The sequence below is a fragment of the Bubalus bubalis genome, chromosome 14 (genome assembly GCF_019923935.1).
Source record: "Bubalus bubalis isolate 160015118507 breed Murrah chromosome 14, NDDB_SH_1, whole genome shotgun sequence".
Taxonomy (NCBI): domain Eukaryota; kingdom Metazoa; phylum Chordata; class Mammalia; order Artiodactyla; family Bovidae; genus Bubalus; species Bubalus bubalis.
The window spans coordinates 18,030,924-18,052,066 of record NC_059170.1 but is presented as its reverse complement, the minus strand read 5'-3'; the positions used below and the strand labels follow the sequence as shown (position 1 = coordinate 18,052,066).

At 41.4% G+C, this 21,143-nt stretch overlaps 1 protein-coding gene across 13 annotated transcripts in view; it reads left to right on the top strand.

The window, feature by feature from the left end:
- DLGAP4 (DLG associated protein 4) overlaps positions 1–21,143 on the top strand; it is a 143,879-nt gene that overhangs the window by 115,525 nt on the left and 7,211 nt on the right. The window contains exon 10 of one of the 13 annotated variants that reach the window (XM_025263511.3): positions 8–777. The exons of the other annotated variants lie outside the window; for them this stretch is intronic. Coding sequence (XP_025119296.2) covers positions 8–120 — 113 coding nt within the window. The 3' untranslated portion in view covers positions 121–777. Of the gene's footprint in view, positions 1–7; positions 778–21,143 lie in introns of those variants that run through there. 13 annotated transcript variants of the gene reach the window in all.

Here is a 21,143-nt window from a genome sequence, read left to right as displayed (position 1 = left end):
TTTGCAGGTTCATTCATGGTGTGGCGTGTATCAGGTTTTCATTCCTTACCATGGAATAATATTCCCTTTTATGAATATACTACATTTTATTTAAACATTTGTCTGTTGATGGACATTTGAATTGTTTCCACTTTGAGGCTAGTGTGAATAATGCTGCTGTGCACATTTGTGTACAAGTTGGTGTATATAACCAGAAGTGGAATTGCTGGGTCATATGGTTATTTCGTGTTTAACTTTTGGAGGAACCTGCTGAACTTCCATAATGACTGCTCCATTTATAACATTCCCACTAGCAGCACACGAGGGTTCTAATTTCTCCACCTCCTCACGAACTCTTGTAATTACTGCTCTTTATGATTATAGCCATCACAGGGGTAAAGCAGTACCTTGTTGTGACTTTGATTTGTGTTTCCATGGTGGCTAATAAAGTGTATAGCATTTTTGCATATGCTACTTGTGTATCTTTTATTGGAGAAATCTATTGAGATTTGGAGGTTTTCCTGACTTCACTCTGTCCATCAAATGTTTTTTAGAGCCATCCGTATAACAGCACTTTGTTACTCTGTTCCTTTTTAATAACAGTTTTTCCTTGTTAAGTGGATAGAGTATCTTCTATCTTTCTAAGACCTACATATATATTTATTTAAGTTTTCACGCGTCTCTGTGTTCTCTCTGTTTCCTTAGATGCTTCTTTCTATGTATCTTTTTCAGTTGGAATCTTTCTTGGAATGTCAAGTAATCTTTGGTTGTTTATTCATATTAAAAGTGAGCAGCTAACCCAGGAGTAGGAAGGGATGGAGTATAAGATTGCTGATTTTATTGTTAGCCTAGTAGTTCCTCTTGTTTTTTAATTTTATGACTTGATTTAAAATAGAACTTCAGAATTTCCTGGCAGTCCAGTGATTAGGACTCAGCACTTTCGCTGCTGTGTCCCAGGTTCAGTCCCTGATTGGGGAACTAAGAATCCCTCAAGCCATGTGGCATGGCCAAAAAATAAAATAAAACTTAATTTTAAGGTTAGCAAAAGCAAATTATATAAAAACAGCAAAAGTCATGGTAATATACTGGTGTGTTGGTAATATACAGTAATAACATCAAAGATGAAAAAATAATTATTTAACCATCAGGATAAAAACTCTCTAATAGCAGGATAAAACTCATAATAGCAGATAAAACTATTATGAATAATGCCGCTGTGAACATTCATGTACAAGATTTTGTTTGACTACCTGCGTTCAAGTCTTTTGAGTATATACCTGGACGTGGAATTGCTGGATCATGTGGTAATTCTTTAATTTTTTTTCATTTTGTTACTATGAAATATATGTAACACCTGCCATTTTAACCACTTTTAAGTGTAATGCAATGGCATTACTTATATTCACAATGTTGTATATCACCAACATCTATTTCCAAAACTTTTATATCACCTCAAATTGAGATTCTGTACCCATTAAGCAATAATTCCCCATTCCCCTCTGCACAGCCCCTGGTAACCTCTAATCTGCCTTCTGTCTCTATGAACTTCCCTATTCTAGATCGTTCATGTAAGTAGAATGATAGTGTTTGTCCTTTTGTGTCTGGCATGTTTTCAAGGTTCATCCACCTTGTAACATATCAGAACTTCATTCCTTTTTATAGCTGAATAGTATATTCTACTGTATTTGAATATTGATACCACATTTGTTTGGTCCATTCATCTGTTGATAGACATTTGGGTTTTTTCACCTTTTAGCTACTATGAATAATGCTGCAATGAATACTGGATATAAGAATCCGTTTCATTCCAGTTTTCAGTTCTTTCGAGTTTAAACCCAGAAGTGGAATTGCTGGGTCACAGGGTAATTCTGTGTCTAGCCTTTTGCTGCTGCTGCTGTTGCTAAGTTGCTTTGGCCGTGTCCGACTCTGTGCGACCCCATAGACGGCAGCCCACCAGGCTCCCTCGTCCCTGGGATTCTCCAGGCAAGAACACTGGAGTGGGTTGCCATTTCCTTCTCCAATGCATGAAAGTGAAAAGTGAAAGTGAAGTCTCTCATCCGTGTCCGACTCCTAGCAACCCCATGGACTGCAGCCTACCGGGCTCCTCTGTCCGTGGGATATTCCAGGCAAGAGTACTGGAGTGGGGTGCCATCGCCTTCTCCGTAGCTTTTTGAGGAATCGCCAAACTGTTTTCCACAGTAGTTGCACCACTTTACATTCCCACCAGCAATGCATAAGGGTTCCAGTTTCACTATATTTTTGCTAACACTTGTTATTCCATCTTTAAAAAAAAAAAATTATAGCCATCCTAGTAGGTATAAAGTAGTATCTTGTCATTTTGATTTGCATTTCCCTAATGACTGATAGAATTGATGCTTTTGAACTGTGGTGTTGGAGAAGACTCCTGAGAGTCACTTGGACTGCAAGGAGATCCAGCCAGTCCATTTTGAAGATCAGCCCTGGGTGTTCTTTGGAGGGAATGATGCTAAAGCTGAAACTCCAGTACTTTGGCCACCTCATGTGAAGAGTTGACTCATTGGAAAAGACTCTGATGCTGGGAGGGATTGGGGGCAGGAGGAGAAGGGGATGACAGAGAATGAGATGGCTGGATGGCATCACTGACTCGATGGACATGAGTTTGGGTGAACTCCGGGAGTTGGTGATGGACAGGGAGGCCTGGCGTGCTGCGATTCATGGGGCTGCAAAGAGTTGAACACAACTCAGCGACTGAACTGAACTGAATGACTGATACTAAGCATCATTTCGTGTTCTTACTGGTCATTTGTATATCTTTGGAGAAATATCTAATTCAAATAGTCTCTTTAATAGGGCTGTTTGTCTTTTTGTGGTTGAATTTAGATCTTTACATATTCTGGATAATAGGCCCTTGTCAGATATATGATTTATAAATATTTTCTTCCATTTTGTAGGTTGTCTTTTCATTTTCTTCATAGTGTCCTTTGATGTATAAAAGTTTTTAATTCTGATAAAATCCAATTTATCTATTTTTCTTTTATTGCTGTGCTTCTGTTTTTTAAAATTATGAATATATATTAATTTAATAAAAATTAAAATTAGGACAGGGACTTCCCTGGTGGTCCAGTGGTTAAGAATCCACCTTCCAATGCAGGGGACTCAAGTCTGATCCCTGGTCTAGGAACTAAGATCCCACATGCCACAGGGCAACTAAGCCCACACCCTGCAATTAGAGAAGCCCACAAGCTGCAGTGACAACCCAGCACAACTAAAACAAAACAAAAAAAAAATTTTTTTTTTTAATTGGGACAAAAACAATGAGGCAGTGAGAGGTAACCAGCAGGTCTGTGGGCAGGGCCTTCTGAGAGGTAGGCTTGCAGACACCTCAGAATACTGGTTTCAAATAACACACAGTAAAAATCATGTCACGATAACAAAGGAAGCCAGGTACATTAATATATAGTTACTAAAATAGTAAATAAGCCTGTGATATGATAATATATGTACTTCTTTGTTAAGGCATGAAATAATACAGTCTTGCAGTCTGTCTGCTAAATTTTAAAGTAATGATGACAGTAAGCATTATTTCGAGATAACTGTAACCGCTGTAATGCAACGTGAAATTCTCTTTGATTTCTGTTGGTGACAGTGTGGCAGGGACTGCTGACCCTGAACCAAAGTATCTGTTGCCTATCTGAGTTTAAGGGCATCCTGCTCTAGGGTGACTGACTGGTCCTTTCCTTAGAAGATCTTGAAACGTCAGTGTCTTTTTCTGTAACCCTTCAGAATCTTCTTCAGAAAAGAATCCTCTAATTTCTCCCGGGGGCCTGTGTCTGGTTGCTGGCATCCCAGATGCTAGGCAGCAGGAGGGCGCTCACAGACTGTCATTCATTACAGGCCGTCCACCACTGACCGTGCCTGGTAGCCTAGGGTTGGAGCACCTAGAGCAGCACTTTTAGTCAAAATATAATGTGAACCGTGAACTTTAAATGTTCTAGGAACTGCATTTAGAAAGAAAAAAGAGATAGGTGAAGTTAATTTTAATACATTTATCTTATTCAGGATGTCCAAGTAGTAGTGTTTCAACATGTGTTCAACACAGAAAATTATTGAGGCGTTACATTACTTTCATACTAAATAAAGTCCAAAATAAAGTCCAGTGCATACTTTATTGTCCATCTCAATCCAGACAAACCACATTTCAGCTGCTCACTTGCTTCATACGACCGGGAGCTGTCATATTAGACAGCACAGATGAGGAGAATAAGACTGGGGTTGAGGGGACTTCCCTGGTGGTCCAGTGGCTAAGACTCCACGATCCCAATGCAGGGGCCCCCGGTTCAATCCCTGGTCAGGGACCTAGATCCCACATGCCACAACTAAAAGATCCTGCATGCCACAACTAAATATCCCACATACTGCAACTAAGAAAGACCCGGTGCAGCCAAATACAGTAAAAAAAGAAAAAAAGCCTAAGGTGGAGGTGCAAAGATACCTTAGTGACAAAGTGTTGGTGGAGCAGGTTAAACTTTCTGGCACTATTCTTAATTCTTTCTGGATTGAGAAAAGGCTTCCCTGCTAAGGGTTATTATATCATGCCAAACAGTATTACCTTCCTGTAGTATTATGAGTACATGCTCTTTCAACATGATGACATTTATCAATAGGCAGTCCCAGCCCTTGCTATTGAACCCGAACTCTGCATGGACCCCTTTTCCCAGCCCTGCATCTGTGGCTATAACTTAAGGACAGAGTTGGTCACATTGCTCTGTCCCTTAGATTCAAGATAAGTATTCTGACTGCTCAGGTGAATCAGTAACACGCAGGTGGCTGCCTTTCTCAAATAGGTTTTGTGTTATACCACCGTTCATCTCCAGAACATTTTCATCTTCCCCAGGCGACACTCTGTACCTATCAAACACCAACTCCCTACTCCCCCTCCCCCACCCCGGGCCACCACCATTCTTTCTGTCTCTGTGAATTTGACTACTCTGCTAAGTCACGTCAGTCATGTCCAACTCTGTGCGACCCCATAGACGGCAGCCCACCAGGCTCCTCCGTCCCTGGGATTCTCCAGGCAAGAACACTGGAGTGGGTTGCCATTTCCTTCTCCAGTGCATGAAAGTGAAAAGTGAAAGTGAAGTCGCTCAGTTGTGTCCGATTCTTCGTGACCCCATGGACTACAGCCCACCAGGCTCCTCCGTCCATGGGATTTCCCAGGCAAGAGTACTGGAGTGGGTGCCATTGACTACTCTAGGCACCTCATATAAATGGAATCATACGGTGTTTGTCCTTTTGTGACTGGCTTAGCATAATGTCCTCAAGATTCATTGACATTACAGCTTCTATCAGAATTTCCTTCCTTTTTAAGGCTGAATAATATTCCCTTGTGGGGAAAGACCCACATCTTGCTTACCCGTTCGTCTGTCAGTGGCTACACAGATTGCTTCCATCTTTTGTCTGTTGCCAGTAACGACACTTCTATCTCTTAGGACCACAATTCTTCCTTGACCACCATGCTTTCTGATCAAATTATGTGTGTCCACGCAAGGCCCTTGCCTAACTTACGGCCACAGGTTTTTTGTGTTCAATATTTATTTGCTGCATTGGGTCTTAGTTGCGGCACGCAGGATCTTTTTAGTTGCAGCACTCAAGCATCTCTCTAGTTGTATCACGCAGGCTCTAGAGCACCCGGGCTCAGTAGTTGGTGCGCGGGCTTACTTGCCATGGGGCATGTGGGCTCTTAGTTCCCCAGCCAGGGATTGAACCTGCATCTCCTGCATTGGAAGGCGGACTTTTAACCACTCGACCACCTGCGAAGTCCATGGCCACAAGTTTGTTTTTTGTTCTTTTTTTTCTTATGGCCACAAATTTTAATGTCACTGTTCTTAGATCTCTGGAAGAACGTTACCAAGGAGGTGCCTGAAGGAGACTGCGGTACCTGCATATCATGCGGAAACCTGGCAGAGATCCTCCAGGCATTGCAGCTGGAGGGAACAACAGGGACAAAGGCAGGGAAGCAGGGAAGGGCAGGTTCCAGGAACCACGACTGAAAGAAAAGGATGGGAAGTGGGGGGTGGGGGGATCACAAGAGTAGGAAGCTGACTGAGAGGGGCCTGAAATATCAGATCAAAGTATTGAGCATTACCCTCCAGGCAGGATGGGGAGCAGCTGAAGATCTGAAGTAACAGTGAGATGGTCAGATTTTCTTATTAGAAAGCTCACCCTTGATTGCTGTGTTGAATAGGCTTTGGAAACAGACCTGGGGTGGAGGAGGAAGGAATGGATAAACAAATGTTTCTGAATGTTCCAAATGAACCAGCCAGAGGGGCCCTGGGTTGGAGTCAAGTGGAGAGCTCCAGTTTCCCTGGTCTGGGCCACAGGTGACTGGAGAGGTCATTAACTTGAAAGAGGGAGATGGAGGCAGGACGTGCCTGGTTGGTTAAGGGGGAGCCCTTGGAGAAGCAAGATCAAGTTGTGCACATGTCTTTCTTGATGTTGAAGGAGGTGCAGATGAAAGGAACACTTAAATATAGCCTGTGGAAACTCCTGTGGCCTGGGGGGTTGATGGGACTAGTTCCAGAGAAGCAGCCTTGGGCGCTGGGCAGCCGGCCATGAGCCAGCTCTCGACATTCACCGTCTTGTTTACTCGCTGCTACCCAGTGAGGTCTGCTCAGGCGCTCAGTCGTGTCTGACTCTTTGCGACCCCATGAATCACAGCATGCCAAGGCCTCCCTGTCCATCACCAACTCCCGGAGTTCACCCAAACTCACCCCAGTGAGGTCAGACCTATTAAATCCTGTCTTGAAGAAACAAACACATGGAAGCGAAGTGCTCCACGGCTCAACAGCTGTGTGACCTTTGGCACATCTGCGCCTACTTCTCCCCATGTTCAGTGGGGATCATGAGCCCCACTCTTAGCCTACAGCGGGGGTAAGATGGGACTCTGTGTATGAAGAGTGCTTGGCCTGAGTGCCCAGTGGTGAATGGTACCAGCTGTGCCTGCTGCAGCTGCCGCCACCATCACCCTAACTTGTAGATGGATGCAGCCCAAGCCAGGAACTGAAAAGGAGGCCCAGTGCTGGGAGACTAGAGGTGAACAGGGGTAGAAACAGGGCCAGCAGCCTGAGGGAGGGGGCCCGCCATCCTGTCTCCTCGGCACCCTCGAGAAAGGGACCTATGAGAGAGACCTTGGGTGAGTCACCTCACTTCTCCAGGCCTCCACTTCCTCACATGTGACTTGGGTAGACCAATATCAACCCCACCGGGCTGTGTATTAATGCAAGATTAGAAACACGAAGCCCTTGGCAAGAACCCGAAAGATGGTAGCATCAACATCTTACTTTTTTTATAGATATAATTTTATTTATTTATTTTTGGCCATGCTGAGTCTTCGTTGCTGCACAGGCTTTTCTCTGATTACAGTGAGCAGGGGCTACTCTTCATTGCAGTGCGAGGACTTCTTATACAGTGACTTTTGTTGTAGCTCCTGGGCTCTAGAGTGCAGGCTCAGCAGCTGTGATGCACAGGCTCAGTTGCTCGGCTGGGCTGTGAGATCTTCCCAGACCAGGGATAGAACTCATGTCTCCTACGCTGGCAGGCAGTTCTTTACCACTGGGCCACCAGAGAAGTCCTGTATGAGTTTTAGGATTGATTTTTCTGTAGCTGCAAAAAAAAATTACTGGAATTTTGATAGGAATTGTATTGAGTCTGAAGATTGCTTTGGGTAGTATTGACATTTGAACAATATTAAGTCTTCTAATTCATGAATAAGGAGTATGTTTCCATTTATCATTAATTTCTTTCAACAGTGTTTTATAGTTTTCATTGTACTAGTTTATCACCTCCTTAGTTAATTCCTAAATATTTTGTTCTGTTTGATGGTATCATAAATGGGATCATTTTTATAATTTCCTTTTCAGGTATTTATTGTTAGTATATAGAAATGTAACTGATTTATTTTTGGCCACACAACATGGCTTGCGGGATCTTAGTTCCCTGACCAGGGATTGAACCCAGACCCTCAGCAGTGAAAGTGCAGGGTGCTAACCACTGGACCACCAGGGAATTTCTGAAATGCAACTTATCTTTGTGTATTGACTTTGTATCCTAATCCTGCCTGCTTTGCTAAATTCATTTATTAGTTCTCTCAGATTTTTTTGGTGGAATCTTTAGGTTTTCTACATATAAGGTCATATCATCTGCAAACATTATTTTACTTCTTCTTTTCCAATTTAGACGCCTTTTATTACTTCTTGCCTAACTGCTCTGGCTGAAACTTCCAATCCTATGTTGAATCGAAGTGATGAATGTGGGCACTCTTGCCTTATCCGTAATCTTAGAGAAAACACCCTGGAGTATGATGCTCATTGTGGGTTTTTCATATATGGCGTTTATTTATTGAGGTAGTTTCATTCTATTCTTGGTTTACTGTTTCTCTCATGAAAGAGTGTTGAATTTTGTCAAATGTTTTTTCTGCATGAATTGATTGTATGGTTTTTGCCTTTCATCCTGGTGATGTGGCATATTTCATTGATCAGCTTTCACATGTTGAACCATCCTTGCACTCCAGGAATAAATCCCACGTGGTCATATGTATAATCCTTTTAATATGGTGCTGAATTCTGTATTTTGTTGAGTATTTTTGCATCAGTGTACTTATAAGGGTTGATGGCCTGTAGTTTTCTTGTAGTATCTTTGTCCGGCTTTGATAACAGGGTAATGCTGGCCTCATAGAATGAGTTAGGAAGTGTTTCCTCCCCTTCAATTTTTGGAAAAGTTTAAGGAGTGCTTTTGCTGATGCTGCTGCTAAGTCGCTTCAGTCTTGTCTGACTCTGTGCGACCCCAGAGACAGCAGCCCACCAGGCTCCCCCGTCCCTGGGATTCTCCAGGCAAGAACACTGGAGTGGGTTGCCATTTCCTTCTCCAGTGCATGAAAGTGAAAAGTGAAAGTGAAGTTGCTCAGTCGTGTCCGACTCCTAGCGACCCCATGGACTGCAGCCTACCAGGCTCCTCCGTCCATGGCATTTCCCAGGCAAGAGTACTGGAGTGGGTTGCCATTTTCCAATGGTCATGTCCGGATGTGAAAGTTGGACTGTGAAGAAAGCTGAGCACCGAAGAATTGATGCTTTTGAACTGTGGTGTTGGAGAAGACTCTTGAGAGTCCCTTGGACTGCAAAGGGATCCAACTAGTCCATTCTAAAGGAGATCAGTCCTGGGTGTTCATTGGAAGGACTGATGCTAAAGCTGAAACTCCAGTACTTTGGCCACCTCATGTGAAGAGTTGACTCATTGGAAAAGACTCTGATGCTGGGAGGGATCGGGGGCAGGAGGAGAAGGGGATGACAGAGGATGAGATGGCTGGATGGCATCACCGACTCGATGGACATGAGTTTGGGTGAACTCCGGGAGTTGGTGATGGACAGGGAGGCCTGGCATGCTGTGATTCATGGGGTCGCAAAGAGTCAGACACGACTGAGCGACTGAACTGAACTGAAATTATGAGGGAGGTAATGAAGATAATGGTGACCTCCTTCAAAAGATCCCATGCATGAACTGCTACACTCAGTGTCCCCAACCGTGCAGCAGGCCGCCACAGACCCACACTCCACCTGAGACTCCCAGACATCCACAGGCAAGTCCCGGACAGTCTCTTGTGGGGTCACTGCTCCTTTCTCCTGGGTCCTGGTGCACAAGGTTCTGTTGTGCCCTCCAAGAGTCTGTTTCCCAGTCCTGTGTAAGTTCTGGCAGCTGTATGGTGGGGGTAATGGTGGAGTGCTTTTAGTCATCTTTAAATGGTGGATTTCAGCAGTGAAGCCACCAAATCCAGAGTTTTTCTTTGTTGAGAGTTTTATTACTGATTCAGTCTGCTTACTAGTTACAGGTCTATTCAGGTTTTCTATTTTTCATGATTTAGTCTTGGTAGGTTTTGTTTTTCTATGAATTTGTCCATTTCATCTAGGTTTTCAAATTTGTTGATGTACAGTTATTTTAAGTACTCTCTCATAATCTTTATTTCTGTAGAATTGGTAGTAATATGCCCACGTTCATTTTTGATTTTAGTATTTGAATCTTTTTTTCTTAGTCTTCCTAGCTGAAGTACTGTCAGTTTTCAAAGAGCCAACTTTTGGTTTTATTGATTTTCTCTATTGTTTCTCTCTTTCACTTATTTCTGCTCTAACCTTTATTTCCTTCCTTCTGCCAGCTGTGGGTTTAGTTTGTTCTTTTTCTAGTTTCTTAGGTTGTAAGTTAGGTTGTTGATTTGAGATCTTTCCTAAGTTTTTTAATGTAAATGTTTATGGCTATAAATTTCCCCCTTAGCATCGCTTTTGCTGTGTCCCATCAGTTTTGGTATATAACGTCTTTTGTTTTCAATTGTCTCAAACTATTTCCCAATTTCCCTTGTATTTCTTCTTTGATCTATTGGTTGTTAAACTGTGTATTAATTTCCACAGTTTTGTGAATTTTCCATTTTTCTTTTTGTTACTCATTTCTAATTTTGTCCTCTTGTAGTCAAATAAGATACTTTTATCTTTTAAAAAGTCTACTGGGGCTTAATTTGTAGCCTAACACATGGTCTGTCCTGAAAAATGTCCCATGTATACTTGGGAAGAATGTATATTCAGTTGTTGGGTGGAGTGCTCTGTATGTCTATTAGATGTAGTTGGTTTATTATGCTGTTTAAATCCTTTTCCTTACTTATGACTGGTGTTCTATTACCGTGAATTAGGAATTGAGATCTCCAGCTGTTGCTATTAAAGTTTTAAAGTTTGGGGGGTTTCTTGTTTTTTCATATGTAGGTGTTTAATCCATATGCAGTTTGCATTTGTGCATTCTGAGGTCTCATCTTACTTTTTCACATGCAGAGCCAGTTGTCACAACACATTCCTGAGTCTCTGCTTTCTTTGCTGGTTAGTCACAGCAGTCATAACCTCTGCTGAGAATTCTACACACGCAGGGGTGTGTCTCTGAGTTCTGTTCTCTTCTGCTACCCTTTTGTCTGTTTCTGTGTTAATACGACTTAATTGCCATAGCTTTTTGGCATGCCTTGGCATCTCAGAGGGTGAACCCCCTTCCCTGTTCTTTTTGTTTTGAAAGAAAAAGTCTACTAATATCTTCATTCTTCCAATCCTAATTTTAGAATTGGTATATCAAATTCCTTAGAAAAATTTTGCTGGATCACTGACTAGAAATAGAGTGTATAGATTACTTTGGGAAAAACTGATACCTAAAAAATACTGAGTCTTCTTAGCTATGAATGCAGTTTATCTCTTCATTTATTCAGATCTCCCTCTTACATGCTCCTTTTCAAGTTTGAGTAACATATCTATGAAGACCTTACGTATTTGTATTAGATTTATTCCTTGCTACTTTCTAGGTTTGTATTTTTTTTTTTGGTAGTAAAATGAGTTTTTATATTTGCATACTTAACGTTGAGACATCTACACTGATCTTGTGTCCAGCAACCTTGTACAACTCTCAGTCCTCTTGGATTCACATCATAAATGATTACGTTGTTTGCTCGAATAGCAACTGCATGTCTCCTTCTAATCTTACTGTGTCTCATGCGCATCTTGTATAACTGCAGGAGTGTCAGGACATTGTGGGACAGTAGGAAGACAGCGGCATCCTTCCCTTGGTCCTGACCTTCATTCAGTGAATATTCAGTGAATATTTACTGAATTCTTGCCACACGCCAGCTCCTGGGGATGTAGCAGAATAACACGAAGTCCCTGCCCTCATGGAGCTTACATTCCTTATGGGGAGAGACAGAAAATAACCAACTAAACATACAGTGTGCACGATGGTCAGACATGCAACAGAAAACAAAGCCCAGTAAGAGCAGGACGGAGTGCTGCGTGGCTGGGGCAGTGTTGCTGTCCCCCAGAGTGTGGTCAGGGAAGGCCTCCCAGAAGAGGTGACCTTGGAGCAGAAGCCGGAAGGAAGGAAGAGAGAAGCAGTCTTAGAACTCTGAAGATCAGAGAACTCCAGTGGTGAGCAAGAGCTTGACCTGTTCCAGGCTTGGGGAAGGCGGCCAGTATAGCTGCAGCAGTGAGCAGGGGGGAGATGGGGAATGAAGTTGGTGTGGCGGAGCCCCAGATCACAGAGAGCCTCAGAGTAAAGGCTTGGCTTTGACTGCCCAGAAGAGAGCATGCTGGAGAATTCTGAGCCCTGCAATGTGACATTCTCTTTTACAGGATTAATCTAGTTTCTCTGTTCAAAAGAGAGTGGGGGGAGGGGTTCAAGGGGAAGCTGGAAGATGAGTTAGGAGGAAGTAACAGGATCTGGGGAAGAGGAGATGGAGACTGTGGAGTGTTTAAGGGAGGGGTCAGATTCTGGGTGTATCTGCAAGGTACAGCAGGATTTCCTGACAGGGTTGGATATAGACTTAAGAGTGAAAGGAGTCAAAAAAGATTTGGTGTTGTGAGTCACAGAAAGGATGGAGCTGCCCCTGCAATAGGAAAGACTAGTGTAGATATCGGGAGAAAAGTCAGGAGTTTGGTTTTGAACACTATCAAATTACGTATCAAAGTGGAGATGTCAAGCAGGCAGTTGGAGACATGAGTCTGGTCTCCCCAGGTCTCTGGGTTGGAGATCATATTTGAAAGCCATCCAAGTACAGACTTAAGGTCAAAAATGAGACAAAAATTCTCAAGAATCATCTGTGTCAGATGCTTTTCTGATGGGCACAGCAGGGCAGATTTAGGAATGTGAGGTCATCACAGGCTTCAAGAGCTGGTCTGCTTTGGAGGTGGTGGAGTGCCGAGGGGAGGACAGCCTGACTGAAGGAGGATTAAGAGAAAATAGAATAACTGGGAGACCACAAGTACAGATGACTCCACTGATGAAGTTTTCTGTTCAGGGAGCAGAGAAATGAAGGGAGCGAAGGGTCAAAGGGGAGGGCTCGGATTTTTCTGTTGTTCTTTTTATGTTTAAATGGAGTGTTACAGGCACATTTCTATATTGTTGAGAATGACCCTGCAGGAAAAAGGAAATTCATTATGCCGGAGAGAAAGGGGATAACTGTTGGATGACATTCTTAGGTGGGCGAGAGGGAACTGAACTAGTAGAGAACACACAGTTCCTCCAGAGTGACAGGAGGAAGCTGTGTTCCAGGAGCCCTGCAGTGGGGGAGCAGAGTTAACAACACAGACTGAGAAAGTCAGAGGGGCATCGGGAGGTTGGGGAGCATCTGAAATGGTCATCGAGGAGAGCGAAGGAACCACGTGCAAGATGAGGCTGTAGAGGGAGATCTGAGGCGGGATGTTAATCCAGAAGACGGGCTCCTTTTTATTTTGTTGTTAGCGTAATTGTGTTGTATTAGGGGATGTGTATCATGCACTTAAATTTTTTTTAAATTTTGGTTGTTCTGGGTCTTGGTGCTTTGCGAGGGCTTTTTCTCTAGTTGCTGTGGGGGGTGCGGGGGGCTACTCTTGGTTGCAGTTCATGGGCTTCCCACTGCAGGGGCTTCTGTTGCAGAGCACAGGCTCTAGGGGCATGGGCCTTAGTAGTTGCAGCTTAAGGGCTCAGTAGTTGCGGCTCCTGGGCTCTGAGCAAGGGCTCAGTGGTTGTGGCCCATGGGCTTTAGTTGCCCCCGAGGCATGTGGAATCTTCCCAGACCAGGGATCGAACCTGTGTCCCCTGCATTGGCAGGTGGACTCTTATCCACTGTACCACGAGGGAAGTCTAGCACTTCTATAAAATGGTGAGTTGGTCCATTTCTCCTTAAAGTTTTGTCACATTTTGCTTTATGTTATTTTGAAGATATCTTAGATGTTTGCTTTATGTTATTTTGAAGATACCTTAGATGTACGAAGCTCAGGATGTAATAATATCCCTGGTGAATGTTTAGTGATTCATTCTATTTTTCCAGATGCCTAATTGTGTTTTGCCTCAAAGTCTTTGTTGTAAAGTGTTGAGAGTATTGCTGTACCAGCTTTCCTTGGTTAGTGTTCATCTGCCACACAGCTTTCAATCCTTTCAACTTTTCACTCGACTTATGATTATGCCTCTTATACGCATATACCCGAGTTTGGTCATCTGTTCAGTCTGTTGATTGTTATTTCAAAAGTAGAAAATGTCATCCATTTACAATGGGATTTCTCCTTTTTGGATTTATCCTTACCATGTTATTTTGTGCTCTTCATTCTACTTTTTAGAGGTTTCTTTTTTTCCCTTTCTTTTCTTGCCTTCTTTTGCATTAACACATCTCTCTCTCTCCATTCCCATTGCTATTTTGAGGCTGTATTTTAATTTTGATTCAGTTCAGTTCAGTTCAGTCCCGCAGTCGTATCCGACTCTTTGCGACCCCATGAATCGCAGCACACCAGGCCTCCCTGTCCATCACCAACTCCCGGAGTTCACTCAGACTCACGTCCATCGAGTCAGTGATGCCATCCAGCTTCTCCTGCCCCCAATTCCTCCCAGCATCAGAGTCTTTTCCAATGAGGTTTGCCTATAAATAACATTTAAAAAGGAAAGAAAAGGTGGTTTGAACAAGACTGTTTATATCTCTCACATTCAAGAATGTCTGCAATAGTAATGCTGTAGCCCCAGGCTTTCTTCTTTAGGTTCGATGTCATAATTGGCTTCCATTCATGAGATCTTCTCATCTTTTCCAATGGCTGCTGGATTCCAGAACCCTGAGAGCATTCCAGCTGCAAAGGAATCAGTAGCAAAATAGAACAAGCCAGCCCCACCTACCACTCCCACTTCTATCCCTTTGACCAAACTACTCATAGCTTGTCCCAAGGGTAGCCTGGGAAATGCCTGAGTCCGGGCAGCCATGTATGTGCCCAGTTAAAACTACAGGTCCCCCCCAGACAACTTGTTTTCAAAGGTCTGTGCCGCGCTTGCTGGACAGAGTGTGCATATTAGAGATAGGACATCATACTAACAGCAGAAGTCATTATTCAACCCTGGTACTAATGTAACTTATTCTATGACTTTGCATACCATGTCTCATATTTTCCATTTGACAGTACTTTGTCCTAGAAAATCCAGTTTGCCTGAGAAATTCCTGTGTTTTATTTCATCTGAATAAAGTTGCTGTTTCAAACAAACTAAAGAAAAGGTTCTACTTCTGAGGGAGGAGAGACAAACGCTAGGACAACTAGCCATAACCGCCATAGAAGTTATGCACCGTATTTCTGTTCCTTTAACACTTAAAATTGTAAAAGCAAGTTATTTAACATTTTTACCTTTCTCCCCAACAACACAAAAGCCTTAACGTATAATTTATCTAATTGTTTTCTTATGATTTAAAACCGCACACATTATCATTATATAATTTTCAATTATCTAAATGTGTGTATAAATAATAACTCCCATGTGTTTATCATTTTCTTTGTTCATAATTCCTTATCTCAGATCTTCCTTCCTGGATCGTTTTCTTCTTTGCTGAGTTCATCCTTTAGAACTGTCTTTTTTTGGCTGTGCCATGTCTGGGTTGCGTCACGTGGGCTCTCTTCGTTGTAGCGTATCAGCTTTCTCTAGTTGGGGTCTGCAGGCCTCTCTAGTTGCCCACAGCATGTGGGATCTTAGTTCTCCGACCAGAGGATCAAACTAGTGTCCCCTGCATTGGAAGGTTGATTCTTAACCATTGGACCACTAGGTAAGTCCCTAGAATTGTCTTTAGTGAGAACTTGAGGACTGGCATTAACCCTGTTTTGATTTATCTGAAAACCTTTATCTTTGCTCTCATTCTTATTAACCTTCATTTTTATTGTGAAATACACATGCAAACAGTAGACAGAGTAAAGAAAAATTTAGAACACTCCTTTTCTCACCACCTAGTTTACAAAATGGAATATTACCAGTATCTTTGGACCTGATGATAGATCACCTTCTTTCTGCCATAGCAGTGAGCACTATCCTGAATTCTGTGTTAGTTATACCCTTGCAGTGAGCACTATCCTGAATTCTGTGTTAGTTATACCCTTGCTTTTCTTTATACTTGTACCACATATATGTGTGACCCTAAGGAACATACTGTTTAGTTTTGCCTGTTTTCAAAATTTACATTCATAGAAGCCAGGTGTCTGTATTCTTCTGAAGCTTGCCTTTTTGGTTCAGCCTTGTTTGTGAGATTCATCCATGTTAATGCATGTACATGTAGTTCATTCTTTCCATTGACATGCAGCATTCCACTGTATGAACATATCATTGCTTATCCATTCCACTGATGAGCATTTGAATTGCTTCTACTTTTTGGTTGTGAGCAGTTTTTTTTATAATAGTATTAAAATGTAATTTATATATCATAAAATTCACCCCTTGAAAGTGTACAATTTAGCGGTTTTTAGTATATCCAGAGTTGTGTGACCATCACTGCTACCTAATTTTAAAACATTTTCCTTACCCCAAAAGAAACCTTGTACCATTCAGACATCACTCTAGGAAATGGCAACCCACTCCAGTATTATTCCTGGGAAATTCCAGGGACAGAGGAGCCTGGCAGGCTGCAGGCCATGGGGTCACAAAGAGTCAGACACGACTGAGCAACTGAGCACAAGCGCTAAAACGCGCATCTGCTTCATTCACTATAGATCCGCCCATTCTCAACATTTCACACGCATGGAATCATACGCGATGTGTTCTTTCATGTCTGGATTCACTCTGCCTAATGTTCTTAAAGTTTATTCATGTTGTAGCACGTGTCAGCACTTCACTCCTTTCTATTGCTGAATAGTATTCCATCGTGTGGATATATTGCATTTTGCTTATCCATTCATCAGTGGTTTCCGCTTTTTGGCTAGTAGGTATTCTTTGAAACACAAAAGTTTAATGGAGTCCAGTTGGTTTTTTTCATCTGTCGCTCGTGACTTGCTGTCAAGTCTACGAAGCCATTGCTAATCCAGCCTTGTGAAGATTTACTCCTGTTTCCTTCTAAGAGTTTTATACCTTTAGTAATTATATTTAAGTCTATGATCCATTTTGAGTTAATTTTTGTATATGGTGTGAGGTGTTGGTCCACCCTCATTGTTTACAGTCGGATATCCAGTTGTCCCAGCATTTATTAGCGAGACTTTTCTTTCTCAATTGAATAGTCTTCTATCTTTGTCAAAAACCAGCCGACTAAATGTAAGGATTTATTTCTGGACTCAGTTCTATCCCACTGCATTAATGTACATGTGTATACTTAGGCCAGTACCGTACTGTCATGATTACTGTAGCTTTGAAATAAGTTTTGAAACTGGGAAGTGTGAATCCTCCAATTTTATTTTTCAAGTAAAAGAAGTTTATGGCTAGCTTTCATTTTCTCACTAAAGGAAGTTCTAAAGTTCATACTTCATTTTTCATTTCCATATGAATTTTAGGATCAGGTTGTCAATTTCCTCAAAAAACAGGCAGATAGGATTTTATTTTGATAGGGATTGTGTTAAATCTGTAATTCAGTTTGACAGGTGTTGCCATCTTTTAAGTCTTCTGATCATGAACATAGGCTATCTTTATTTAAGTTTTTAAAATTTTCTTTCAGTACTGTTTCGCAGTTTTCAGTGGACAAGTCATATTTCTTTGTTAAGTTTATTTCTAAATATTTTCTTCTGTCTGATGGTATTGTAAATGAAATTTTTCTTCATTCCATTGTCAGCTGTTAATTGTTACTATATAGACACAATTGATGTTTGTACATCAATCTCGTATGCTGCAACCTCACTGTTTTGGGGGGAATTCCTTAGGATTTTTTATATACATTATGTCCCCTACATATGAGTGAGTTCCACTCCAAGAGCACATCTGTAAGTCGAGTTTGTTCATAAGTTTAACAAAGTTGGCCTCGGTATCCAACTAACACAATCATTTATATAGTACTGTACTGTAATATTATTTTCATGCAAATAATACATAAAAAACAAGTACAGAAAGTAAAGAAAACATTTTTAATGTTACAGCACAGTACCTTTTTTTTTTTTTTTAACTTTACATAATTGTATTAGTTTTGCCAAATATCAAAATGAATCCGCCACAGGTATATATGTGTTCCCCATCCTGAACCCTCCACCCTCCTCCCTCCGCATACCATCCGTCTGGGTCGTCCCAGTGCACTAGCCCCAAGCATCCAGTATCGTGCATCGAACCTGGACTGGCAACTCGTTTCCATACATGATATTTTACATGTTTCAATGCCATTCTCCCAAATCTTCCCACCCTCTCCCTCTCCCACAGAGTCCATAAGACTGTTCTATACATCAGTGTCTCTTTTGCTGTCTCATACACAGGGTTATTGTTACCATCTTTCTAAATTCCATATATATGCGTTAGTGTACTGTATTGGTGTTTTTCCTTCTGGCTTACTTCACTCTGTATAATAGGCTCCAGTTTCATCCATCTCATTAGAACTGATTCAAATGTATTCTTTTTAATGGCTGAGTAATACTCCATTGTGTATATGTACCATAGCTTTCTTATCCATTCATCTGCTGATGGACATCTAGGTTGCTTCCACGTCCTGGCTATTATAAACAGTGCAGCACAGTACCTTGAAAAGTCAGGTAGTACAGTGCAAGAGCTAGCATCCAGGGGCCAGCACTAACAGGCAGGAAGTGTTACTGACTAGAGGAGGGAGGGGCGGTGGGAGACAGCGTGGCTGAGCGACGTCGGCATGGGGAGACGGGGCAGGCTGCAGCTGCACCCAGCCTGACCCTGATGGGACACGTGTTCTCATCTTTGAAAGTTCACAACTTGAATGTTCATACGAAGGAGACTTACTGTAAGTGAAAAGACAAATTCCTCCAACCTTTTCTTCTTCAGGAATATCTTGGCATTGGCCCTTTGCTTTTTCCATATACAATTTAGACTTGGCTTTTTAACTTCTATGTTGAGGTTCTGACTGGAATTATATAAAATCTGTACATCAGTTTGGTAGAAAATTGATGTTTATGAATGAGTCTTTTGTATCCAAGAACATGATTATGTCTCTCCATTTATGTAGGTCTTCTGTAGTGTCCTTCATTTAAATTTTATATCTTCCACACAGAAGTTTTACATATTGTTTAAAGATTCGTTAGATTAGTATTTTAATTTTGGAAAGATGTAAGTAGTATTTTTATTATTGTATTCTTTTTCTTTAGTTGATGAAATGCTCTTGCCCTTTTTATTGATCTTGTATCTAGAAATACTGCTGTATTCTTATTTGTAAATAAGGAATTGTTTTTAGCATTGTACCATTGCATATGATGTTTACTATAGGTCTCTTATAAATACACTTATTCTGGTTAAGAAAATTGTTGAATTTAATGGAATTTTGTGTATCTATTTAGATAATCATTATTTTTCTAATCTGTAATGTGGTAAATTTATTGATAGATTTTTCTCCTTTCTTGTCTTATTTTTAGATTAATCAAATATTTATTTCCACTTTTCTCATGTTAGCTTATTGTTCTTTTAGCAGTTACTCTGTATCCTTGACTTGGTAAGACTAAATTAGTACTTTTACCACTTCACAGATAATGCAAGGACCTTGATCATGTGTACTATGGCCGTGAGATATTTCAGTTTTATAAATATGATCTAACTGCCCCAAGACATTATTGTTGTTTTATACAATCAATATTACCCACATAATTACTCTCTTCTTTCTGGTAACACTTCACTTCTTTATTTCTGTGGTTATGAGGATCACTTTCCTCTGCCCTAAGAACTCCCTTTAGTATTTATATTAATGCAGTATTTGTCTTAAAATCTCTGTATTTTTCCCTTTTTTTGAACAGTATTTTTTGCTAAGTATAAAACTCTAGGTAGGTATTGATCTTCTTTCAGTACTTTTATTTATAAAAGTTATTATGTTCTGGTTTCCAGACTCTCTATTGGAAAGTCAGTCTTCCTGCTGCTGCTTTGAAGAATAATTTTTTCCCCCTTTGCTTTTAAGATTTTTCTCTTGTATTTGAGTTTTATCCATTTTTACTAGGATACCCAGGTATGGTTTTCTTTGTGCTTTTCCAACTTGATGCTCACAGGATTTCTTGAATCTTCAGCCTGAATAACTTTCATCAGTTTCAGAAAAGTCTTGGCCATCATTTCCTCAGATCTCTGCTCCATTTTATTTCTTCTCTCCTTGTGGACTCCAGTTACACATATTTTAGACTGCCATGTCGTTTCTTCATTTTCTCTTCTGAATTTTCCTTCTTTTTTTTTCCTCCTCTGGACCTCAATCTGGACATTTTCTGATGGATTATTTTATAGTTTAGCTGTAATTAATCTACAAAACTTATCTATTGCAATCAGTGGGCTTCCCTGATAGCTCAGTTGGTAAAGAGTCCAATGCAATGCAATCCGCCTGCAATGCAGGAGACCTGGGTTCGATCCCTGGTTTGGGAAGATCTCCTGGAGAAGGCAATGGCTACCCACTCCAGTATACTGGCCTGGAGAATTCCATGGACTGTGTAGTCCATGCGGTTGCAAAGAGTTGGACACGACTGAGAGACTTTCACTTTCACTGCAGTCAATTTCAGTATGTTTTTAGTTCTAGAATTACATTTTATTCTTTTTGCTAGATTTCTGGTTCTTGGCTGAAATTCCCCATCATGTCATATATTTTCTTGGACGAACTCAGTCATTTTACAGCCCTTGTCCAGTACTTCTAGTACCTGTATCCCCTGTAGGTCTTTTACTTTTTTCTGATTTTTCTCTTTTGCTGTGCAGTCATTTGGTCCTACCTCCTGGCATGTTTGGTAATTTTTCTAAATTTTTATTTTTCATTTATTGCTGTTCTGGGTCTTTGTTGCCACATGGGGTTTTCTCTAGTTGTGGCGCACAGGCTTCTCATTGCAGTGGCTTCTCTTGTTGGGGAGCACAGGTTCTAGGGTGCTCAGGCTTCAGAGGTTGCAGCTTCTGGCTCTAGAGCACAGGCTCAATAGTTGTGGAGGCTCACAGGCTTAGCTGTTGCACAGCATGTGGGCTCCCCCTGGATTAGGAATTGAACCCGTGTCTCCTGCATTGGCAGCGGATTCTTTACCACTGAGCCACCAGGGAATCCCCATGCTTGGTAATTCTTATTCAACACCAGAAACTGTATATGAAAACTACAGAAATAACTTGAGACTCGGGATGATTTTTTTTTTTTTTTTTTAAGAATGATTTTCTATTCTTCAAGAACGGATTTACTCTTACAGACAATAGCATAGGGCAAAACCAACTTAATCCAATATGAGATTCAGCTGATTCAGAGCTGGGTTTTGTGACAGCTT